This window comes from Pygoscelis adeliae, unplaced genomic scaffold, assembly GCF_000699105.1.
Source record: "Pygoscelis adeliae isolate BGI_AS28 unplaced genomic scaffold, ASM69910v1 Scaffold5, whole genome shotgun sequence".
In the NCBI taxonomy this organism is placed as follows: domain Eukaryota; kingdom Metazoa; phylum Chordata; class Aves; order Sphenisciformes; family Spheniscidae; genus Pygoscelis; species Pygoscelis adeliae.
In genome coordinates, this window is record NW_008824753.1 from 951,043 (window position 1) to 975,872 (window position 24,830).

The 24,830-nt window shown below is 46.5% G+C and overlaps 3 protein-coding genes across 4 annotated transcripts in view; 1 reads left to right on the forward strand and 2 right to left on the reverse strand.

Moving 5' to 3' along the window:
• Positions 1-737, forward strand: part of IRF7 (interferon regulatory factor 7) — a gene marked incomplete at its 5' end in the record, with an annotated part of 3,862 nt that extends 3,125 nt beyond the window's left edge. Inside the window, one exon of the mRNA XM_009323441.1 lies at positions 255-737. Coding sequence (XP_009321716.1) covers positions 255-401 — 147 coding nt within the window. The remainder of the gene's footprint in view (positions 1-254) is intronic.
• Positions 738-1,045: 308 nt separating this feature from the next.
• Positions 1,046-7,552, reverse strand: LOC103916458 (malignant fibrous histiocytoma-amplified sequence 1 homolog). The gene is made up of 10 exons (XM_009323442.1): positions 6,663-7,552; positions 5,747-6,038; positions 5,129-5,315; positions 4,037-4,227; positions 3,449-3,936; positions 2,692-2,849; positions 2,010-2,169; positions 1,509-1,579; positions 1,289-1,395; positions 1,046-1,063 (listed from the first exon to the last, which is right to left on the reverse strand). Exons 1-10 carry the CDS (start codon positions 7,550-7,552, stop codon positions 1,046-1,048), a joined length of 2,562 nt encoding a protein of 853 aa, XP_009321717.1.
• Positions 7,553-10,731: 3,179 nt separating this feature from the next.
• The window catches only part of PHRF1 (PHD and ring finger domains 1), a 30,692-nt gene continuing 16,593 nt past the window's right edge, over positions 10,732-24,830 (reverse strand). The window contains exons 8-17 of one of the 2 annotated variants that reach the window (XM_009323431.1): positions 24,344-24,473; positions 23,844-23,980; positions 22,828-23,015; positions 21,894-22,013; positions 19,723-19,877; positions 16,072-18,864; positions 15,279-15,355; positions 14,338-14,598; positions 12,898-13,026; positions 10,732-11,687 (exon numbers count right to left, since the gene is read on the reverse strand). In XM_009323431.1, coding sequence (XP_009321706.1) covers positions 11,553-11,687; positions 12,898-13,026; positions 14,338-14,598; positions 15,279-15,355; positions 16,072-18,864; positions 19,723-19,877; positions 21,894-22,013; positions 22,828-23,015; positions 23,844-23,980; positions 24,344-24,473 — 4,125 coding nt within the window. In that variant the 3' untranslated portion in view covers positions 10,732-11,552. Of the gene's footprint in view, positions 11,688-12,897; positions 13,027-14,337; positions 14,599-15,203; positions 15,356-16,071; positions 18,865-19,722; positions 19,878-21,893; positions 22,014-22,827; positions 23,016-23,843; positions 23,981-24,343; positions 24,474-24,830 lie in introns of both variants that reach the window. The other variant, XM_009323430.1, reaches the window with a different exon arrangement.

A 24,830-nucleotide genomic window follows, 5' to 3' on the forward strand; every position in this document is an offset into this window, starting at 1 on the left:
GGAGGGGGAACCCTTGGGGAGCAGGGGAAATATGGGGGGCCAGGTGCCTGGGGAGGGGACCCTTGGGGGCCAGGAGTCCAGAGAGGCCCACCCTAGACAAGGTGCAGCTGCCCAGGGATGGAGACCCTCAGGGGCTGGGGAAGATACAGGGTGCCCCGCACACCTCCTTCCTCCCCTCCAGGAGGACAGAGCCGTGCAGGGCTTTGCAGCCACATCAGGCAGCCGCCCCTAACCCTGACGGTTTGCTGCCGCAGCTGGTGCCCAAGTTCTGTGAGTACTGGCACGAGCAGGTGCTGCGGGAGGGAGCCTCCTCCCTCGACAGCGGCACCATCAGCCTGCAGCTCTCTGACTCCTTCAGCCTCTTCGAGCTCATCGAGCAGTGCAACATGCAGATGGACTGACCCCCACCTACCCCGCTCCCTGTGGCCCCCTGGGACAGGCACCAGCCAGCAGGGGACCACCGGGCATGGGGGGCTGTGCAAACCGGCATCCCCCCCCGCCAGGAACACCGTGGCAGGATGCCTACGTGGGGACCTTTCCTCCTCCGCACCCCCCACTCCAAGGACAGCTTCACCGGCCGGTCCCAGAGCTGACACGTTGCTTTTCCCCTCTGTCAGCTGCTAATGTGTTTTTGCAGAGTGCAATCATTTACAGATTTATTTTCTTAAGTTTTCTAAGTTTAAATATATATGTATAGAAAGGTGCTTCCTGCTTGCTGATGTTGCCTGGACATCTGCCCCCACTATCAGTCCGAGACCCTCACCCCCTCCATCCCCCAAAACCATGGGGGTCTGTGGGCAGCCTCGGCCCAGCAAAGCCCTTGCTTGGCAGTGGGCTCATACCAGAGTGCTTGTCAGCACCTTCTCCCCCTTACATTTGTGTAAGTGAAGTGACTTCCCACACATGAAGGGATGCATTTAGTGATGTATTTATTTCCATGCATTAAGGCTGCAATCGTGACTTGCAAGTAAAGCATGTTGAGGACAGCTTGGCTTTGGCTGAACAGAAATAGTTCTTCGGCAAGTGCCTCCCTGCTGGCCCAGAGTTACTCACTTGAGATGTTCTGGAAAAATAAGGCAGTAACTGCAACACAAGCACCCAGAGCTCAGCTCTGAGGTGCAGAGGTGGCGGTATCTCAGGGAGGAGCGTGGTAACCAGAGCACTGCCCAAAGACGGTGTGACCCCTTCCCGGGCTGGAAGCAGCTACACCCCCTCATTTCAGAAGCGAGGGGAGAGGACTGGCCATCAGTGTTGGACACTGGGCAAGGGGAGGTGGTAGCCTCCTTACCTGGTGATTGACGTGGATGCTGCTGGGCCCGAAGGTGGTAGTCCCATAGCTTGTCACATAATAGTGAGCAGAGGGCTGTGCCGGGGACTGCTCCAGCTTCCTGGGCACTGTGGGGATGGGGGGACACCATCAGCACCTCAGGTCCATGAAACCCTCAGCCCTCTTCCCCCCCCCCCGCCAAGCACTGTTGGCAGTGCGGACCCAGGACCATTGGGCTCACCTTTGGGCAGGAGCAGCTCTGCGCCAAAGCAGTGCCTGCACGTCCCACAGGTTTTAACATCTTCCTTTGTCCTGCGGAGGAAAAAGCCCCGAGAAGGAGCAGGAGCTGCCCTCAGCACTTCCCATGGAAGATGATGCCAAGGCGATGGAAGAGGGTCCTTTCCACCCTGACCTGAGGTTCCACCATTGGTGGGACAGCTGCTGCCTTCCCAGGTGCCTGAGCACCTTCAGCTCTTCATGAAATGGGGGACATGTGGGCACATGGACATTATGTGCCTGAGCCCCAGAGCACCTTTCCTTCCATACTTGAATTTCCCACACAAGTAAATGCTAACACCACGTGGGACATGGACTGCTATGGTCAGGAGAAAGACAATATAGTGCCTGGCGAGTTTCACAACTAATTTCACATGGCTTTTAGAAGCTGACCAGCCCCACCAGCATTGCAGTAGCAACCACCCAGCTCCAGGCCTCGGCTTGGAGGGGCACAGCACGTACGTACATGGCATTTGTGCCATCCATGTCTGGCCAGATGAGCTCCGCGGGACAGCCGGCTGTTCGGCAGGGGGTCTTCACGCACACGTGCAGTCCCGGCCATTCCTCGGCGAGCTTCTGGACGATGAACACGATGGCCATGAGGAAGTCCCAGGCAAACTGGAAACCTTCCAGGCAAAAGGAGAACATCTCGCTTACTCACAGCCACCCAACCGCGGCAGCCCAGGAGATGCTGTGGTGATGCACGCATTGCTCCAGCCTGCCAGACCACCACAGCCAGAACGGTTGGACCAGCTCCATTTCTCAAGTTAACCAAGGCCCATCAGCCTTCAAAGGGAATTTGAAGATATGTTGGAAGAGCTCCCCAACTTGGATGGCCCTTTTGCTCATCACTTGGAGACCCAGCCTGTGACTGTACTCTGCTGGGACCTTATCGGGAAGGATGACCCATATGCTCCATGAGAAGACTGAAAACTTGACTTTCCACTTTCATGTGATACCTTGAGAGGAATCCTGACCAGGTTGCATGGAGAAAGGGAAATCTTTAACTGAACTGCTGGTGGACCCTGGCCAAACTAGGACATGTGGTAGAGGCTTCTGGGATGCTCTGCCCAGAGGGGTGGAGGTGACAGGGAGCTAAGGAAAGATGTGTGGTTGGGAGTCATGAAATAAGGATCAGGGATCCTTACCTGTCCTTCCTGCCGGCTTTCTGCACCGGAGCTCCAGGTAGCTGTAGGCCCTCTGGTTATTCTCTTTGATCAGCAGAGGTTTGCCATTGCATATGAGCAGGCAGGTCACCTTGGCCACCCAGTGCGTGGAGTAGAAGGAGCAAGCTTTCACCAGGAACCTGCAAGGAGATTGCCTGTGGCTTTCACCACCCCCGCTTATCTCTAACACTGGGAGAAAGCATGGCACCAGGTAGACTTGAAAAATATGAACCCAATTTCAGTAGAAACAGAGGCAGACACCAAATGAGGAACCTGCCCTACTGAAAGCTCGAGCAGCCTCTTAAGCCAAGAGCTGCTTATAGAATTGGCCATCAGATAAAACTCTGGACACAAGTTGAGAACCCCACAAGGACAGGAGACCTTCCAGAAACTGGAACAGTCCCAGTGCCCGTAGAAACTGGACCATCCTCAGGTGGGACTGGGAAACCTCTGACTGCCTGGATGGGCACAGACTAGCCAAAAAACACCCCAGATGAAAGGTGAACCAGAAGAAGCGTGGTGCTTTCTCACGTCCAGACAGCGAACATCAAAATGGTTCATCCAGGGCTCCATACATCTGTGACACAGCTGAGAAGCTTCCGTGGTCTCCTGAGTCCCAGACTCATGCCTCAGCTGATACAGTCTCAACGGCCAAGGGCTTGCTGACAGTCATACTGGTGCTGTGCCAAGCAAACCCTGAACCACACAACCTCATCAAGGGCTAGAAACCACTGCTTACCTCTGGAAGAAACCCTCAGGTATTTCAGGTGAGAAGTAGGCACGGATGTGGAGGTCCTCGGGGTGATCTCCTCCCCACACCTCAGAGACCTCTTCGGTCTGGTTCAGATAGGTTGGGAACAAGTACCAGGACTCGCCTTGGCCCCGCGTTGTCTCCCATGGCTTCCCAGGCACAAATTCACTGGCCTGTGGGTTGAGCACTTCGGCATGCCTCACCTCCAGGCAGAGCTCAAAGTGCTCCAGGAGGCTGAAGAGCTTCCCTCTCCCTCTGTGGGGCCCGTGTCCCATGATTTCCTCAAAGATGTCCCGCATCCCTTCCGAACAGAGCTGGTGCTTCACCAAGGCACGCACGGCCTGGTAGCACAGCATTGCCTTTGACTTGAAGGTCCACACCCAGTTGGACCTGTCTCTGATAGTGGCATGTTCCCCGATCAGCGTTTCCACAGAGATGCTCTCGAGCTGCTGGACTAGGCGGTACCTCACAAGGAGCTGGGTGGGAGGAGGAGAGAAGAGGTGGCAATGAGAGGAGCCCAGCAAAGCTGCAGAGCTTGGGCTCTGCAGAGAAGACAGTCCTGATCCCCACGCTCACCTTGAACATAGTTATTAGGAAGGTAGGCTGGAGAAAAACAGTGCTTTCCAGGTGCTTGATTTCCTCGTACCACACGACAAGCCCGATGCGGTGGAGGTACCGCAAGATGTCCTGGAGAAGCTCTCTGCCCAGGTTGGCCAGGTGCTCGCACTGGGAGAGTTTGCTGAGCAGGTACTGGAGGTCCATCATGCCTAGAGGGAGATGCAGGAGCTCAGCACGCATCTTTTAGACACCAGCATTCCAAGGCAGATGCTTGAGAGCCAACAAACACCAGCAGCACCCAATGTCACCCATGCCGTTCCTGGAGAAGCAGCTGGGACCAGCACAATGCTCGGTGCCTGTGGCCCAAAATGCTTTACCCATCCTCAGCTGTCCCACTGCCACCCTGCAGCTCCCATGGTCTTGCCTTGCCTCAGTGGTGCCAACAGCCTGCCAGGACCCCAATGGACCATCTGAAAAATGTATCTCCGCAAAAGAAAAGCATTTGCTCCTCATTCTCTAATCCTACAGGAGAGCCAGAGATGACACCAGGCACTGGTGGTGTTCATACCTGCTTTAGGTATGTAAGCGAGGAGCCGGGGCTGCCTGCTAGTCCTGCTAAGTCACAGGAGACATGGAGAAGGGGCTAGGGAGGGATAGGGACCATTAAATAAAGTTAGCAGGACATGGGTTTGGAAACCACACAGAAGCATTAAAGCTGTGGAGCTCCTTCCTGCAAGATTTTTTAATTGTATATACTGGGCAAAGGGGAGAAAGAACAATGTTACTGGAAAGAAACAAACCAGACAACATGGCCAGCTCAGGGTACCTCCAGCCACAGTTTGGTAGATGTTGGCAGAGCCTCCTGGTGAAGACACACTTGGCCTTTTCCTACACTTTTCCCTAGGCACCTGCCTTGGGGGCAGATGCTCGTAATGACAGAGCTGGGTAGTAGCAATTAACGCTCCAGCAATAACACTACAAGGTCTTCAGCAGTGACCACCCCACCACGCGAGCGGGGCCAGAAGGTGCAGCAAGCACCGGAGAGCCCATCCTAGCCGCAGGACAGCAGGTCCTCCCAGGAAGGTGCAGCGGGGGTGATGGACCACTCACCATGGTCTGCCATCTCCTCACTCTGTGCGATATCTACAATGGCAACTTCCACCTGCCTGTAGACGGGCGGCAGCATTCGGACGACCTCGGGGAAGAGCTCTTCATTCTTCACGTGCTCCAGAATAGTGTTCTCGAGCTTTTTGATATCACGGTGATCTGTGCAGTTGACAGCAACTAACTTTAAGATCTGGAAGAGAGAAAGCACGCACCTGTCAAAAGCACATCCAGAGGAGTCTTTTAGCCTGTGAGGTAAAGGAGGGACCTAATGCCAAGGAGGTCACCAAGGATGGGACACACCGCTGGCTCAGCTTCAGAGGGCGCTTCCTTCACACCTTTGCTCTGCAGCAGTTCCCGGAAAATCACCTGGGGATGGTAAATGTCGCCCCCCCATCCCCAGGCAGTTGCTACAAGCCACAGGAGGAGATGCCCATCACCAAGCAGCACAAGGACCCAGCAGGTCACAGCCAGGGGTTACCATGTCCACCCCAGCTCTGGGGAGCAGCTGCAGTAGCAGCCTGATGCATTAGCACCAGGTCACCATCACCAGTAGCATGTCAGGCTACCAGAGATAACAGGGTGACCACAGACAGCAAGGAACCACGATAATCTCAGCCCTACGGTTAACGTGCAGTTCTCCATCTCCTTCAGCCTCTCCCACTGGTCCACGTAAAACTCAGGCTCTTCGCTGCCCTCCAGGTTGTTGATGAAGTGAGCGAGGTTGCTTTTTCTCTCCGCCAGCATGGCTGCGATCTTGGCCATGATATCGTGCCTCTTCTCCTCCACCTCCTCCTCCCGGCAGCAGTCCACATGGGTTCCCACAGGAAGCACCACCGAGTTTGGGACTCGCATGGACAGGTTGTTGATCCAGAAACCAACGAGCTCCTTGAAAATCTTGTCGTTAGTTTGGTACCTGGGGAGGGAGAGAAAGAAAATCCCAAATTCACATCTAACCCTCTGGATCTCCAGCCAAGTTCCACCAGCACAGGCCTGACCATGCACCCTGTGCTGTCCCAGGGGCTTACTGGAGAAGATCTCAGGTCTCCTAAGCTGTCATGGGCCATATCCAAGTTCATCCTTAAGTTTCCCATCCTTAAGCTAAGCCAGTTAAAGCTATGGGGTGTAGCAGAGTCTGTCCCTGCTCTGGATAGGAGCATCCCTCTGTACCACAAAGCCCAAGCCTGATGCTCCCTCCACATTCAGGGAGCACCACAAGATACAGGAGGGCTTGTAGAGGTATTTCCAAGGCAGAAAGCAAAGCCATTTAGAGCGGGGATCAATTGTCATCACATAGGGAGTTAATGCTCATCTAACCCCTCAAAACAGAGGACTTTGGTAAGGTGATGACAGATCTAGTGACTTAATTAAAAGAGTGATCTGCAGAAAGAGGGAGAGGAAGAGCTAGCTACTCCAGTGGTGAGAAGACCAGGCATCGAGGTCCAATGGAAATGGTGTGAACCCGCGCAGGGGAAAGCTTCCCCAGCCCCTTTTTTTCTTCTCCCACTCCACTTTGAATCCAAACCAGCTCAGCACTTACATGTGGAGATTGATGACAAGGATGACAAGCGCCTGTGGGGTGATGAACACATGGTGAGTCATGTAGTACTCCAGCTGGCCGGCGAAGTCCCAGAAGAGAAATGTGAAGTCCTCAATCCGGAACTCACTGATCTCTATCCCAACCGTTCGCTCTTCCTTGGGCACCAGTTTGGTTTGCCCTTGCTTCAGGCTTTTGCAGATGGTGGACTTCCCTGCCAGCGAGGCCCCCAGGAACATGGTCTTGACCCTCTTGTCCTCCTGCCCCGAACCGTGTTGAAGCTGGTTGAAGTAATTCCGGATCTGCCGGATGCCACCAGCACACACTTCACTGGGCGGCTCCCGGAGGGGGTTCCCATTGGCCTTGAACATTTTCAGGGATTGCCCCTGGAAGAGCTCCTTGGGGAGCTGGCGAAGGGCATTATTCTGCACGTGGAGCTCCTGTAAGTGTGCCAGCTGCAGGACAGGCTGGGGGAAGGTCCGGAACAGGTTGTTGGAGATGTTGAGGTACTGGAGACTGCCTCGACAAGCTGCCAGGTCCCTGGGGAGGGCACTAAGACGGTTGTTGTTCAGCCGCAAGTGTTTAAGCCTGGGGAGATGGGAGAAAACCCCCTCTGGGATGACCCAGATTTGGTTTTGATTCAGCTCAAGCTTCTCTAAACAGACCAGGCTCTGGATTTCATTGGGAAAGTCCACAATCTCGTTCTTGGACAGTATCAGCTTCTTCAGATTACAAAGCTTAGAAATGCCAGTGATGCTCCTGAGCTTGTTTCTGTCGAGGTCCAGGCTCTCCAGTGCAGGGTTGCCCAGGACTGCTGGAGGCAGCACGCGCAGCCTCTGGGTGGAGAGAGTCACTTCACGCAAACTGTCCTCCTGCTCCTGACCTGGATGCATGGGACAGGGAAGGTGGTTAGGAGAGACTTTCACCCTTTGGGTTGCAGACCATTTTTTCCCTTGAGCTCTGCACAACTTTAGGATAATTTTGACCACCAAGGAAAAACAGAGGCAAAACACAGGAGGTGGTTGAACAGCGTGACCACAGCTGCTGCTTGAGCAGCTCCTGTGTCCTCTGAAGAGAGAAACCAAAGCTGAGGCACAAGGACCTTGGCTGGGCCTGAAGACACAGGAAGAAATGGTGCCCACCAGATGTTGACCTGTAGCCCAAGCGTCACGTTAACAGTTTTGTGCTCATTAAAGCACTGTGAGAGCTCCAGCCACAGCCACATCTACCCCAAAACTGGCATGTTTCTAATCCCAGCAGTGGGCTGGCAACGCAGAGCTGACGTGAGGAGGAGAGCTGCTCTCCAAATAACTCATCCAGCCCGCCCTCAGCTTTCGACCACAGCTAGGGATATGTGTTGAGGCCACGGTTAGCGAGTTCAGACACTTCTCTCACATCCTCCCCCCGCTCCAGATGCATGCTGCAGTTCCCCAGAGAGATGCTCCCAGCCCTGGGAGACCAGGGGAGTAATGCAGGGACAGTGGGGTCCCCCGCAGGACAGGATGCACAGGAAGGGACTCGGTGATGGCCGCGAACATCCCCCAAAGGAGGGTGTTTAGAGCAGAGAGGTTTGCAGGCGAGAAGAGTGCCAGGGGGATGTGGGATGGGGATCACGCAATACTAGAACAAAACACCATCAGATTTGCTTTCCTCTCCCTTGTTTCACTTCCTCACCAGATGACACTGAATGCGGCATCCCCTCACGCAAGGCACCCTGCTCAGGACTGACTCATCATCAGTTCTCAGCATCACCACCTAAACCTGGACATGCAACGAGCCCAGCAGGAAAGCAAGCTTCCCCCTCTCCCAAATGCCCGGTCTCTTCTCCAGCACCATCAGAGAGACAAGGCAAAGGGCTCCCACCACCGCTCTGAGCCAGGGCAGCTACTCACAGGCTCTGGGCTGGGTCATGGCCCTGCAGCACGGCACCGGCTAGATCCTCCCAGTCGCTCAGCCTCCCCGTTTCGTTTCCTCCTCTCGTTTTGCTCCCCGCCTCCCTGAGCTCTGCCTGGGAACCCCACCCTCTTTTTCTCCATCCATCCTCAGAGCAGCTCCCAACAACCTAAACACCTCTGGACAGATACCAGGGCCACGGGTATGTCCGAAAAGCAGCTCTGGAGGTCACCTACAAGACAAAGATGGTGGCAGAGTAGCTCCTGAGTCAACATCTTACAGCAGCGTCCCTGCCTTTGATAAGGAGCTTTTGGTGTTACCACCGTTGCAGAGGAGGGAAAGGACACTAACGAGGTTGTGCTACTACCAAACTACTGCACGTGCTGAATAAGTAAGATTTCTTCCCTTAAACATGTGGCAGCATCTGATCCAAGAGGGTCAACGAGAAGGGGAAAAAAAAAAAAAAGAATGCAAGTAGTATACACAGTATACTAGAAAAACTGTTTTCTAGAACATGCCGGTATGTTTCTCATTGCCTCTCCCGAGGGACAGCTTACAATTTGATGGATTTAACAGTAGACAGAATGAAAGAACCAGTATTCTTGTTCATGTAACTTCAGGGGAAAGCACGTGTAGAAGGTAAGTTTTCAGCTTCATTGCTCCTCCAGGCAATGGCAGGTGCAGAGGTAATTGAAATTTAACAGTCCTTACAGTACATGCACTCCTGATGTATCTTGCAACAGGCTGTTAGCTTTGAATTAGCAGTAAAGATAACACCAAGAATTTAAAGCAGTGAATCAGTCTGAGGAACAAAACAGATTGACATCATCTTCCTGATCAACACTGTAGTTGCTTCAATTATTTGGTCAAGCTTTGTTTTTCACACCACCTACCCTTTTTCCACTCATGCAGGCAGGTTATTCCAGAATTGTTCCTCTGATACATCCGAAGGTGTCCAATGTCCAGCCTAAGCGTATGCACAACTAGATCACGTTCTCTCATTCTTGGGCCAACAGTGCCATAAAAGCTTCTGAACTTTATTTTGTCAAGAAATCTGGCGGCAGTGTTTGTATTTACAACCCCACACCCATCTGCTAGGTATATATTCTAGCTACAAGTTTAGCTTTAAAACTAAAGCTTCTATTCTAGCTGTTCTTTTGCAATCTTAGTGAGCCTTTGTTCCAAAATCTTAAAAGAAAACCCAAAGTTATCAATCCCTTATACTCCATTTAGGCTGCACTTTCATACAGGAAGCAAACAGAGCCAAGGAAGATAAACTCCAAAATGCTCAGGGTTCATCCATAAACACTTCTGTAGGATGGTGAATGATGGGAGTGAAGCGTTTTGTCAGTCCAGACAGTACTGGTATATGGGCCTGTTTTGTTTAAATAAAATTAAAAAAAGTCCCCAAACCAGCTACTTGGAACCACAGCCAAAATTACAGTATGCAGATAAAAATCTTATGATTGAAATCAGAGTTCAGTGAGAAGTTAGGAACGCTAGCAAGGGAAGGGATCAAAGGTCTTGCTTGTCAGTTTTCCTATGCTTACCAAGAAAAAAAAAGAAGAGCTGCAGTTATTTGCTTTATAAAACTCATCCAGAGACCCTAACTGTTTTCTCTTTGAAGACGAGCAGCAAGACTGTCCTCGAAGAGGGCAGTTTCCAAATGCACTCTAAAGAGGTTAGGAAAGCCCTCATGTAAGAGGTGTTGCTGCCATCTGGTCCAACAGGCCACGGACATTCAGTTCCCGTTGAAGGGAAAGCCAGTTTCTAAGTTGTAACTTACTGGTTTTCTCTTCAGCTTCCCTGTTAAATATCTTCTCCCTAACACGGATAGATGGGGAATGATGCTTTCTGTCAGGATCAAGAGTGCTGAATGTATTTGTAAGTGACTGTATTTCAGATGATCACTTAAAAGATTGGTTGCTCTGCAGTACATGCAGACAAGGAGTGCTTTTAAAGAAAGCAAGATGAAGTCGGTACGTGTGCTGAACTCCTTTGCTTCTTCATAGGAAAACCAGTCCTCCTACAGAGGAGGAACAACAATTACTTATCCAACTCCAAGCCTCTTCTAGAAACACAGTATTCCTTACGCAAGAGCCAAGCGTGCACATTTATACGGAATACCCAGGGCAAGAGGCAGCTGTAAGACAAACAAATGACACCTGCTATAGGACTAAAACCGTTCAAAATAACTTTATAAATTCTGTCACATTTCTGCTTTGTACATCAGTTCAACTTTATCCCTCCACCTTGTTACTGAAAATTCACAATGCTTGCTTTTTGTTTCATTTTTTCCTGAAAGGCAGACACAAAACCAGCCATCAGTGCGTTATTTACAGAAGTGCAACACAGTCTCCCACCCCGAAATTAAACTTTTCACTAACAAGATACTTCCAACAGAACGTAAATAAACACCATGGCTTGAGCAGTGTTTCTGAAGTCAGTTTATAAAGGTTAGCTCATTTCTGCAATCCCCAAATAACAGAGCGAGTAAAGCTTCGCTCACCATCGAACGGGCTAAAAATACAACATTTCAAGTATTAAATCAGAAGTTTCTAAAGACAATCCATATTTTGATAAATAAACACAAGGGAAACAGTATACAGCTCTCAATATACTGTATATGAAAAGTGGTGTCCAGTTTCAAACTTTTAGCAAGACAGATGCACAGCCCAAAAATGTGATCAAAGTAACCCTGAAAACTGTAGCAATCCGGGAGTCCCAAACATTAATCTCTTCTGTGTTTCCCCTCGAATTACTCTGCTGGTCTGAGGCATTTGATTGTTATTTAGTTATTTAGTAGGTAATCCAAAAAAACCCCAAGTTCATTCCCATATGGAAACAATTCAAAAGAAGGTTCCGCAGATAAGTCCTATTATAATCTTGCTTCTCTGCACTTTATTGAATGAGATGCAACTGCAGATCTATTATTCCCTCTGGCATAGTGTTCGCAGCCAGAATAAGTTCAGTCCAAGTCATGCTGGCTGTGGCTTGCCCTCAGTTTTCCACTTCACGTATATCTTCACCATCAGATTTCTTATGTTTCCTCATATGTTTGTATTTTTCCACATATGCCTTCACCAGATTAGCTACCTTCATAGGGTTGATCTCTCCACTTTTGCTGTGGCAGATCTACAAGGGATTAGAAAAGGCATTCGGTCAATTAACAGTACTACAGCAGTTCAGGCAGGCGACAGACAAATGATAGAGAAGCCCTAGCTCCCCTGGGGGATTGATTCCTGCACAGGCCCTCGAGTCTCACAGCAGGATACATAAAGCAGAAAACTCAACAAGGATAAGAGTTAATATTTTACTTCAAGCATTTCAGAAATGGCCCAGGGCTTATCTACTGAGCATGAACTGAATGCAGAAGCATCTCTGAAAGCAGAATTATTCATTTTTACTACAGGCTTTTCCGTCCAGCCAGTTTTACACAATACATGGTAACCAAGTAAGTGTTGATTTCCCATTTTTCTGATGATTTTGAGGAAGCGATGCTCAGATTAAAAGAATCTGGCAGTCTTGACGGCCCATTTTGAGCTATGGGAGAAAGAACGGCCCTACAAAGAACTTTTTGTGTTCAGAGAAGAGTTCACAGTGACTTCAGCAGCAATTGGTGTTGCTCAGCTCTTCTACAAATCACACGTGAGGTTCATATGGGTCACATAGAAAATGTGAAATTGCAGCCATTATCTCAGGAATTTTGATTTATCATGGAATTTCTCAGCGATAGCAAGAATGCAAAGCAGGGAGCAAATACAGTTCTCTAGGGTATCATTTAACTGCCTTGACCACAAGAGCATTACTTGCTCTCACAAGACAACATTTACCTGCTGATCAGGTCTTTTTTAGCTATGATCTGGTCAGCACTAAGATTTGAGACAAAAGTCAACATCAGCCAAATTGCAAGGCCCTCTTGCAAAGTTCAGGGACACCACAGATGCTCAAGGAATTAACGCACAAAGTATTTTCTCACTTTATCAGAAACAGCTTGATGATTCTGGCCAAAGTTCTTAATGAGAGAGATTTGACCATTCTCACCCAAGGCATGTACCATGTAACATTTCAGCTCAGGGAGCTTAGCAATGTTCCGGACCACTGAAAACACAATCTTCTAAAAGGAACAGTCTGACAGCTCTCATCAATGGCACCACTCAGTCCTGCTTAAAGCAACTATTGCTTCACCACAAGACTGCGGAGTATGAGTCAGAGTCCAAAGATCTGCTACTCAGTTGCAGCATGTAATTGCTGAAGCTGGCAGGCGCAATCCAAAGTATCACTACTTATTTAACAGAGGATCCGCGCAGCTCCTCCTCTTCACTTCATTCCACTGTCACCTTACCTTTTGCACTGCTTTTCGAAGAATGTTCTTGTACTCCTCCTTTGTAATCTCCCTCTTCTGGTAAAAAGGTTTAATAGCAAGTTTCACTTCTTCCACAGCCCTTTCCTGCATGTGAAGCTTCTTCATGTACTGCACAGCAAAGAGAAGTTCATTACCTTGTGCTATCTTGGGAATGGTTTCTGAATCTATTTTTCTTAGAAATGCTCTGACAATGAAAATACTCATTTCACAATTTCAACGACCCAAGTAAGAGCTAGCCTCAAAGTGATTTCCTTTACTGTAAATTGCAGTCTTGAAACAAATAACAGTTCGCGCTATGAGGAACCCTTGTTTTGTGTAACATTCAGTCTATGTCTTCGAGAATGTGTTTTAAGCAAGTGACTACAATGTCCACTTATTAATTTTGGTCTCCTCTTTCCAAGCTCTGAAGTAAACATACATCCATCAAAAGGCATCAGATTCTAAAAGCAGCAAGTCATAGCTGCGAATATAAAGCTTCAGGTAGCTCTAAAGGCATTCTGAAAATTGTAGAGTTGCCTATAAATTAGAGATTGCAGATGACATCAGAACATATTCTATCAAAACAAGTTGATAAAACCTCATAAGTGGAGGTTTGGCAGGAAAAGTATCTTACTGTTTTGTTTTGCGGTAGAAAGTAAAATAATTGGCTAAGAAGTTTTTGTTCTTGTGTTAACATCCGCTATGCTTAAAGCAGATGGTCTGTATAGCAAACCCTAAACTCAGCAGCAAGGGCCTAGTACTGCAAAAGCTCCAAAGTATTTTACTATGTCTGCATTTTCAGTGCTGATAAGCAGCAAGATACAGTCCTACCTCTCTATAGGACCGTTATAAGAATTGACATTAATTTCAAAGCTGGAAGGGAAAGGACAAAACCAGGTGTTTAGAGAAATTTGGACATTCTGGCTTCTGGAAAGTCCCTTCCAAACATTCATGCAAGAAAGTTTCAGAACTTTAAGAATGTATTTTAGATGTTTTAATACCTCTGTCTTATTGCGATGAAGCAGTAGAAAGTGGAAATTTTTTACAGTGAGGGTGGTAAAACACTGGAGCAGGTTGCCCAGAGAGGTGGTGGATGCCCCATCTCTGGAAACATTCCAGGCCAGGTTGGACGGGGCTCTGAGCAACCTGATCTAGTTGAAGATGTCCCTGCCCACGGCAGGGGGGTTGGACTAGATGACCCTTAAAGGTCTCTTCCAACCCAAACTATTCTATGATTATATAATAGAGTAAATCCCAAAAGAATTCAAAGAAAGGATTGCCTGCTGCTCCTGGGTTAGCACGGTCAGTCACCAAAAACCATAGTGACAACAGAGGCTGGGAAAATACAGTACAGAGAAAGTTAAAAAACCCCAAGCTTCATTTGAACTTTTAAACAGCTCATTAATGTTATGCATTTGCTAATTGATAGCATTCACTCACCTCCTCGTTTTTCGTTTTATCCACCGGAGGTTTGGGTGCTTTGATCTTTTCTTCTGCATTTCCAACAGAAGCAGCTTGGATTCCTGGTTCAGACGCAGTAGCCAGGCTACCTGGCTCCGGAGTCAGGCTCTGTCCTGCCATGCAGCCAAGTGCTGGAAGACTACCCTGCATGATAAACTGAACCGTGGGCTGGCTGACAGGGGCATAGGGGGGAAGGCTTGAGGGCAGAGGTGGCGTCAAAGGTATATTTTGACAGTACACCTGTGAAACAGATATCATTTTGTAAATGATATGCTTGTACTTACAAGAGAGAGCATCAGATCAGGATTTTCAGAGCACCTTTTATCCACTCAAACAGGCAAGTTTTAATTATTTTCTAGTAATTATTAGTAATTATTCAATAATTAGTAATTATTCAAATTACTAGTTTAAACTGGGGAGGCTAACATCCCAGCCCTCAGCTAGGTCTCTGTGCACCAGGAGCTAGCACCAGCCCCACTCACCTTTTAAGTGGTGGACAGCACAGACTGATGGCACAGACCAATGCCACCAGGCCAATTTTTACAGCCTGATCACAATCAGGGAGAAGCTCACAGCTTCTCAAACAGCACCACCTTTCTGCAAGTTACTGCTGAAAACAGAAGCTGCATGTATAGAGCAGAATTAAAAGAAAATGTGCTTCTTCAACTGTAAGGACCACCTGAGAGATTAAATGATTAGAGGATTGCTGAGGTGTATGGGCTATATGAAATGTACCACACGCAGAGGAAGGCGAACTCTGCCATGAGAGGAGGGTGTTGCACAACGAGGGCACAGATGAGGTGAGATGCCTTCCATGACACTTGGGTGCCAGCATAGGAACCAACCTGAGAGGAATCTAGATCAGGAAACATAGGCTCAGGAATCATATAATTGGTTGGAGGAGGCTCATTTAACTGCACCTGATTTAATGTTTGGTTCAAGTCCTCTGCTTTCCAGGCCCCTTCTTTTGCTCGCTGAAGTTTGTAAAATGGCATCCCTAGGTTCCCCAAGAGAAGGAAAAGAAAACATTTAAGAACAAAATAAACCTAATGAGTCAAAGATTCAAAGCCAATTATATTTAAAAAAGAAAAAAATAAAAAGGATCTAACAACAAAGCTAGATATAAAAGGATTTTGTTTAGCAGTCATCAACATTTTAAAGCTTCTGATAATAGAGGACTTAACATCCCCTTGAGCAATTGCTTTTTACTGTGTTTCCATGAGAGTAACCAACGAGAACCACACAAGCAACCCTGTCAACACACATAGCACAGGGTCCCAAGCCAAACTGTTTCTAGCAGCTTTGGCTTAGCAGAGCTCACAGGAGCGAGCTACAGTGATTTGTCACACTCCTTGGTTCCAAGAAGCATTTATAAATCCTGAAGGCAAAACAACCATTCTAGTTAACTGCAGAAAGGGTGGAACACGGGCTGCCAGTTCAGAAGTTGGGTTGCAATACGCGCTTCACAGCCAAACAAGCTGCCGGTGGGTAGCTGAGCTGTGCTGACAGCACGTCCTCTCTGATTCATTAACACAACTCACCTCACAATTTCAACAAGTGCAAAACGCCAGCTCTCAGGATTGAAAACCACAGGATCACGCCAGCTCAGATGACAAAGCCGTTACACTACAACCAGGTTTAGCCAGGCACCGAAACCCTAAGCCTTATACAGCCTGCTTCAACTGCTGTTTGTTTTCCAAAAGAGAGACTTACTTGGAGCTTTTCCGGCAGACAATGTGCCACTTTCTTCCTCTTGAAGATTCCAGGTAACTCTTTTCACTGGTGCTTTTGATTTCAATGCAGGACCCTGAGGTACCACCTCCAGTTCAGGCTTACTGAAGTTACCAATTTTCTCATTTGACACAAGGCACTCATCTTTAACCTCCTTCACACAATCTATTATTTTGCTTTTGGATGAGCTTTGAATTGGTGCAGCCTCAGACGGAGCGTGCATGATAACTTCCTTCTTTGGGGGTGGTTCCATCAGAGAGGGACATAATGAAGTATTTTCTATTTTAACTGTAATCTCAAGGTTTGTATTGCTACAGCTACCAAGCACTGCTGGATCACTGCTACTCATTAATTCTGTTTCAGCAAAAGAATCCACATTGCCAATTGGAACACAAATGTTTGTGATCTCTGGCACAGGGAATGCAGTTTCACTGGTCACTTCCTGACAGATGGGCTCTACCTTTATAGTTTCTTGGGCCCCTCTCAGTTGAACAGGGGTCTCAGACTGTATTTCCTCAAGTTTGACATTTGGTTGGATGGTTATGGAAAGCTCTTCTAGTACTAGCTCCTCCTTTGGCTCTTGTTTGAAGGAATAGGGTTGCTCCAGACACCTGGACATGTTTTCAACTGGAGGCTTTTGATCCTTTTCTGGTGGAGGAGGAAGCGAGGTCTCCTTTGATCTGTGTTTTCTTTCTTTGGAACGTGATCTCGATTGTGGTCTTTTTTCCTTTGATTTGCTGCTCTTGTGCTCCCGCGATCGAGATGCAGACCGAGACCGAGACCTCCACTTTCTCCTCTCCCGAGACCTGGATCTCGATCTCTTTCTGTCCCTTGACCTCAAGCTACTATCTTTATCACACCTCTCATAGCTTTTGTCTCTCCTGTGTTTCCGCCTTTTAGTCCTCTCAATGCTATTCGACCGGGAACGTTCCCTCCATCTTGATCTTGATCGAGACCGTCTTTTCTTTTTCCTATTTTCATAAAACTCAGAAGTACTTCCAGGACTACCTGAACGTGACCTAGATTTCCTTCTCTCCCTAGACCAAGAAATTTTTGCCTTTTTATCCTTGGTTTTATCCTTCGTTTTCTTTTTTTTAGATCGTTCGTGACTGCTAGAACGGTCAGTAGAAGACCTCCTGCTCTTGGGTTTCAATGTGTGTGTTTTGCTATACTCTTCTCCACCTGACCAAGAGGTAGATCTGGAGCTTCGGTCCTTTGAGTGTGCTCTATCCCTAGACCCTGATCGGGATCTCTTACGCTCTTTGATAAGTGCCTTTTTCCTTTTCATCTTCTTCTTGCTTCGGGAGCTGGAGTTTGAACAGGATCTGGAACACGATCGCCTCTCTGTTTGTTCTACCTTTTGGACTTTCTGCTGCCCATCATTCTTTGAGGGACTATCTGGTTCTAGTTTCACATTAATATTAGGTCTAATCAATTCTTCAGCATTAAAGAACACATTAGGGCCCTCTCTGCTTTCCTCCTTTAAATACTCTGCATTAGAAATTTGCTTAACAGCAGATGAAGTGCAAGGACTGCTTAGAAAGTCTTCCTCATCCATATTGTCTTGTTCCTCTGTATCAGAGATCTGTTCTACAATCCTGCTTTCTACTGTCATGTCATCATGAGACTCTGAGTTACCAGACGGTACGTCAGAGTCAGCCCCAGATCCAAATATATTTTCTACCACATAAGGGGTGAAACGACGGACTGTTTGAAATGTTTGAACTTTTGGATTTTCAATGGAAATAGTCCTGGTAATATTAGTTAGCGGGATCCCTGAGCCAAGCCTTTCAGGACTGCTGCTTGCTGAACTTGAGTCCGATCCTGTTGGCTCAAAGGGATCATATATTTCACTTTTGACCTGCTTTTTCTTAACTGAGAGAAGAGGTGAAGGACTCTCTTTCTGTTGCACTTTGTCATCCACAGGGCGGAAGGTGTTACAAAATCCTGGGTTAGACAGTCTGCTGGGATGCCCTGCGTTTCCAGGAATATTGATTTTAAAACTCTCAAAAGAGCTTGGGCCTTTGCTCCTCGAAGTGCCCAGCAGCGATGAACTGCTATACACGCCTGTATTGGTAGAAAAAGACACCCCGCTTGCATGCGTTTGTTGCTGAGATTCCTTGACATTTGACTTCTGACTTTCCACCTTGCTACCCTTTCCCGACTGATTAGTGCTCTCTCTGCCAGTCAGCTGGGTTATACAGGAGCTGGGGATATCACAGCTTTGGCTTCCTGTGGGTTCTGGCTCCACCTGCTTGCTGCTGGTTTCCTTTTTAATCTTTGGTATCCTGGGAAGCTCAAAGATGTCAATTCTCTTGGGAGGTGGTTTTAATGGCTGCCTCACAGTTACAGCTTTTGAGTCTGAATTCAGGTTACAGCTCAGGGGCTTTGAAGATGAGTCAGTGGGTGCAAAGTTTTTAGAGTTTCCATTAAATCTGGGCATTTCATCTAACTTGGAGCCATGCCTGCTCAGAGTAGCTATATTCTGAGGCTGAACAGACCTGGGTGCCACTGAATATTCTGATTTTACAGTTGCCTTTTCTGATGTAGTCTGTGCAAGGTTTGCTGCAGGCTCAATCCTGCTCAGTGAGGGTAAAGGCAATGAAAACAAGCTTGAGGAAGAGGGTCTGGTGCGAGTACTCAGTCCCGAGGAAACTGAAGGTCCAGCAATGGAGCTGCTTGCTGTGGTCCCTGAGTGCACTGTACTTGTTTGGGTGTTATGTCCTGAACCATCATCCATTCTCGAGTCATTCGCTGATTTTCTATGAAGTGGAGCTATGGCATACAAGCAAACAATTAAGCTTTTCAGTACATATCTGGACATTTTCCCCCAACATTAAAAGAAGTACTGAGCTAATTATTTTAAGTTCCACTTTGGTTTGCAGACATACCACACAGTAATAAGGCAGTCCAATAGTTCTTTTGGTCAGATGCTCAAGGTTTAATGCCAGACAACTGCATCTTTGAGGTAAACACTAATGTTTAGGAAAGAAATTATTCTGTTCTGTAGCTATCACCAGATTCATGTTTATTATCCTGTAATCACTGATTGATAAAAATTACTATAACAGGGGATGTTATAGGTACTTATTTTAAGAATAAAGCTCTAAGTTTCAATTTTAAGAGATTCTTTCCAAATAATACCAACGCCAAGGGAAGACACAGCTGAAGATGCTAGCACGTATTCTAGAGCTCTACTTTTGCAAATAAACTTCTTGACAAGGTCCTCATCACTGCTCTTCAAACCGAAGTACAGTTCACAGGCATGGCAGCAATGCATGACAAATGCCAGAAGAATTGGGTACTAAGCTATCTCTGCTCTATCCAGTCCTCCATTTTCTATAACAAAACATGAGACTACAGTTCAGTACTTCTGAAAGAAGAAAACTACCTATTAAAACCAAAATCCTCCAGTAACACCTCAGCTCTGCAATAAAACAGAGACAAGTAACACTATTTCAGAGCATATGTAAGAATCTTATTAGACGGATTACTGCTGGCAACTACTAAATCTATCCTACATATTCAAATGCTCAATAAGAATATCCCTATGTTTGAAGCTATGCAGCCTGTAGGACCAGGGCATGGATGAAACAAAGAGACTAATTGCACTATGAAGTGTCAAACCCTTACCTGCCTTCTTCGCTGTCAGTGAACCATCTCTGTTGATGACCACATCCGAACTACTCATCATGAGAAAGCTCTGTCCAGACAGGATACTTCCCAACAGATCAGGCACAGGGGCAGCTTCTGCTTCTTGATCAGGACTCAAGGCAGGTACACTGCTTCTGCATGTTTCAGAGGGGTTATATTTCCTTTACTCTTACAGCACTTGTTCTATACACACACACATTACATCAAAAAGAAACCAAAATCAAGGGCATAAACAGAGGTCAGCCAGGGAAGTTCACTTGTAGTTTTGGCTTCACTAGAGTCATTCAGGTCCCATCTCCCTCTGACAAAGAGAAGGAGAAGCTTTTACTGACTTTCCACAGGAACACCACAGGATAGGAAAGCATGTAAACATACCAGAGACCTTTGGTAAGCAAATGCTTTTAATCTTATTTAAGAGTGGTGGTCACTGTGTTGTGTATCAAGATTAACTTTCCAGTGCATTTAAGATGCATTTTTGAAACGTAAACCATTGTTCAGCACTTCAGAGATATTTCCATCCCAGCTGCCTCTCTTCCCCACACCAAATCACGATCACAAATGTATTCCTCAGGCCTACACCGCTATCTAAAAAAATTGATGCAGCTTGAACCAGTGTTCAGCACCAGTCAGAATACACATAGGTGCCTACTGGTAGGGTAGCTAAGAGCATGGCATAGGAGGAATTACACTTTTCACAACAGCAATGCTCCCACACATGGGACAACACAAACACTCCCCTTTATGCATTACTCCATCTTATGAAAATGGTTTAACTATAAGTTCTCTGTTCTTGAAATATGGACTGAAAAGATTTGAGTGGTTTTGGTGTTGGGGTATGGCTTTTTTGTTTTTCTTTGTTTTTGTGTTGGTGGGATTTTGGGGTTTGTTTTGTTTGTTTTTTTTAAAAAAAAACTTCAAAAGGGACCAATAGACCCAGCTCTTTGAGGGAGCTACATTTCATTTCTGTATGACAACAAAGCAAGCTTTCCAAACATAATGCACACCAAAAACCAGTAATAACATACAACAGAAAGACAAAATGGAAAGGCTAAAAGAATTGTCTGCCCAGGCCAGACCAGGAAACTCACTGTAGTCCAGGCAAGTCAAGCCTGGAAGAGGAGCTGAATTTCAGCTAATCAGTTCCACCTTCTAAACAATGCTACTCAAATAACTCAGAGAACACGGAAAGCTTCCTGAAAGGTTTCCTTCAGGATTGAGATGGGAAAGGTAGAGAAATATTCCAAGTTATCATAGAAATATACTATCTTAATCCTGAGAAACCAACCTTTGCCATAAGTCAGATGCATTAGAGGACAGCCATGTAAACCTCTCACACCTTTAATCATTTAAGCTGAGCTCCCTCAATTTCTCCTAGTCTTCAGCTCCCTCAGCTCTGCAGTTTTCTGTGACTCGGCTGATACCTGCCTCAGTCGTTTTCCCCATCCCTTTTCTTCTAGTCATGCTCCTGCTCCCTGTGTCCTACCCCTCTGCACTGCCTCCTACACCCCAGTCCCGAAAACTCACTGTGGCTGCCAGTGAGAGGCACCCAGCAATGCTCCCTGGCCCTGGTGGGCACAGGGGCACGCAATTTGCACACACACAGACATCAGCTGTGTCACTGTCAGACAGCAAAGCGACTGTTAAATTGCAGGATCAAACAAAGAGTTTTCTCTCAATTTTCTGAGCTCCAACAAATGGCAGAGGAATTGGGTGAGGTGGGTACATCCCTCATCTCTTTCTCTGGATGTACAATTAAATTCCCCAGTCCTCTCAAATAAGCAAGCAGTTTTTTAAGGGTTAATGAGACTGGGATTTAAAACATACTAATGGGGTTACTAAATGATCCCGAAACAGAAAGCAAGAAGAGCCAGATTAGGGTGGAAATACCAATCTGAAATTTCAGTGCAATAGTTAGAGCTATCATGAAAGAACAAGTGTGTGTCCTTCAACATAAAAAAAGAATTCTTGCATAAAATGCTGTGGTTATTTATCTACACATGTGCAGGCATGCGCACACGTGCGCACACACTCTCTTTCAAAATACTTGGGTAAGAAAAGAGTTAAACCAGGATGATCACCCAGTTTGCTCTTTTGTTAGGGTCATTAGACAATTAAGAAAAATATAATAAAATAACTTGATGGATTTTTACCTGGGAAGTCCCACAGAAATAGGTCTAGCTACAGGACGATGAGACCTCAGTGCTGACTGGGAGAGAACTCTCCTTTTGGCACTCACTGGTGAATCTGGATTTGCTGGAACCTCTTCGTTACTGTGGGTAAAACACACACACACGAACCCTGAAATTGTCTAAAAGTTTTTCACGTCAAATAGATGAAGTAGATAACACTATTAGAACAGATATGGTTAGAGAGCATCATTTGTTTTATCATGATACATTAAAAATAATTTGTGCAATATACTTATTTTCTGTGGCTACACAAATAGAACAGTGTAACTCAGTCAGCAGAGACTCAAATGTAGATTTTTATTTTTAAAATATTTAAATGGGTCATTTCCTTTTATGTAAGGATCAAAAAGACTTATTCAGTGGAAAATTAAATTTCACCAACAATATTTCAGATGCCCCCTCCCCAAAATCCAAAGCTTAAGAGTGACACAAACTATGGCATAGTAAGATTCCTCCTGAATTTGAAGTGTCTGGAAAAGTGAAGATGGAAAAAGGAGAAACATGGAAGATTCCACGGGTCCATTTAATTCTGTGTGAAGTCACTGTTTATTGTATACCAAATACGCTAGCTATCTTCACTTAAAAAAAATAAATAGAAAATGACTGATTAGGATCCGACTCCTTCAGATTCTAGCCTTTGAATAACACCACAGATCTTAAAGGTTTTCACAAGGTTTATTATTTCAGCAAACCTCTTTAAAGAAGGCTGATTCTTTAAGAGCTCAGCAACTCGGCCAAGAAGGAAAGAAAGAACAGGTCAATGTGTTATTATGAGCTGTGTATCCAAAGCTGTCTTCATATGCGAGATCTACACTCTGCAAAAAGTCACATGGTACAAACAACACTACACTTGCGAAATTATCAGGTCCCTGATCACAATCCAGAGATATCTTACCTTTCATAAGGATCCAACTCATATGGATCTCCAAACACAGACAGAGAAGCTGCACCAATATCTGCTCTCATCAGACCAAGTGAGGGCTCTGTTGGTTTGTACATGGAAGGAAGCAAGGCCCCACGCACAGGTTTGCCAAGACCAAGAGTTCTTGCAATACGGGAGCGAGCAGTAACCTCATTTTTCAACTGCACAGATAAAGAGATTGTGTTATTTGTACGTTAGGGCAGGTACGCACCCTGGGTTTAAAGCCCCAAATTCTTCACTTAGGCTAAGTATAGACATCAGGTTACTACTGTCAGTAGCAGAAGTGGTGTGCATTTATTATCCATATTTATTTTATAGCATTTATTAAACTTTTAACTGTGGCCTATATGTCACTGCATACAGAGACTGCAGGTATCAGATTGAAGTGACCAGATAAGTTTCTAAAAATCTTTAATGTCATCCAAAATTGTCAATTGCTTATTAAAGGCTGGAGGGACACTTCTGGCTGTAGGATGTGAACTCTAGTTAAGGTAGCTGAGGACAAAAGTCAAGCCGGTGCAGAGCGTTCAGTATAGTTCACATGAGAACACTATCCGCAATTGAAAGGGATTCTGAGAGCCCTTATGGCTGATTAACTGGGTTTGCAACAACACAGACACAAACATCCATAGCCTATTAAAAAGAGTAGGTGGTGGCAATTTTAACTGAGCTTGCATCAGTACCAAGTAAACACTACAGCCGAATGGCAAGGCATAATGCAAAGCCTGCAGGACAAGCTTTACAGTGTGATCCCTGCAGTGCAGGTAACGGGATTTGTCAGCAAACCCAGCAGGCCTGCCTGGAAGTTGCAATTTGCTTCCATGTACAGCATCTTTCTGGAGTACACTGGACACATCCTGCACATATTCCCACCAGAAAAAAGTTATTTGCTATCATTGTAAGACAGCACTTTTTCCATTGAATCCCACGTTACAGTGCTTTTACAGATGGCTGAAAAATGGCAGATACTGACACTGGCAGAAACTCACATGTGATCTTACTCTCATCTTTTTCCCCCTTTTCTTTATCAGACGCTTGCGTCTCTTCAGCTGTGTCCCTGAACTCTTCTTCCCAGCAGAAGATTTTGTCTGAGTTCTTTTTTTGCCTCCTACTTTCTTCCTCCTACCTGATGGGACAAAAGACAACCAAGTATCTGGCTAAGTGCTGGCAGTGCATTTTATGCTGTACTCCCTTTTTCATTCCCCCATGGCACACAAAGCAGCTCAGAGAGACCTACAGTGTGCTGCAACAGTATAAAACAGCAGAGCAGAAAAAGTAAAATCATTAGAATTTATTTAAAAGCAACCTTCAAGACACTTCTGGGCAGAGGCGGTATGGGGAAAGAAGAAAATGCATGTGGTACACTTCTGTAGCTGCACAGGTGTGGCAGCATACAGATGATCTAGAGTATTTTGTATGATTCAGGCTTATCTTCCCAAAGCTTTTATTCTTGCAGGTGGAAACCACGGAAGGTGTCCAATGCCCTTACCTGTTTTTCGTTTCTGCCTAGTAGGAGCCCGTGGTGTAAGAGGACGCTGGTAGATGGCTGTGTTTAGGCCTGCTACAACTGCCTCAATTGTTTCATCCAGAAGAGAGGACATGAGGTACCTTGGCACGTGCTGCATGGGGGATCAGAAGTTACACGATACAGGCATCTAAAGGTTAGCAACAAGTTAGTTATAAAAACATTTGATGAAGAATGGATTTGAGATTTGAATGAGAAGCACTCATGTCACCAAGCTGCCAGTTAAGCAATTATGTCACCTTTCTCACCTACTGACTGTCATATTAAGGAGAACATGACCTTGCTCTTCAGCCTCCCCCAGTATTACAAGTCACAGCTAGCCTAACTCTGACTCTTTAAATGAGAACAACCCCTGAGATTGACATTTCCTTAATGAAAAAGTTCACTTAAGAACTTTTCCAAATCCACCTAACTGACCGCTGGCTCATGCAGCAAAGTACGATGAGCAAAG

What these genes read in the sequence shown, in the direction of transcription:
- LOC103916458 (XM_009323442.1), bottom strand. Translation starts at nt 7,552, where the DNA reads ATGCATCCAGGTCAGGAGCAGGAGGACAGTTTGCGTGAAGTGACTCTC. An exon ending in CTTGTCATCAATCTCCACAT is followed by an intron (nt 6,039 to 6,662) that starts GTAAGTGCTGAG and finishes CTCCCTCCCCAG; the next exon opens with GTACCAAACTAACGACAAGA. An exon ending in TGAGGAGATGGCAGACCATG is followed by an intron (nt 4,228 to 5,128) that starts GTGAGTGGTCCA and finishes ATCTCCCTCTAG; the next exon opens with GCATGATGGACCTCCAGTAC.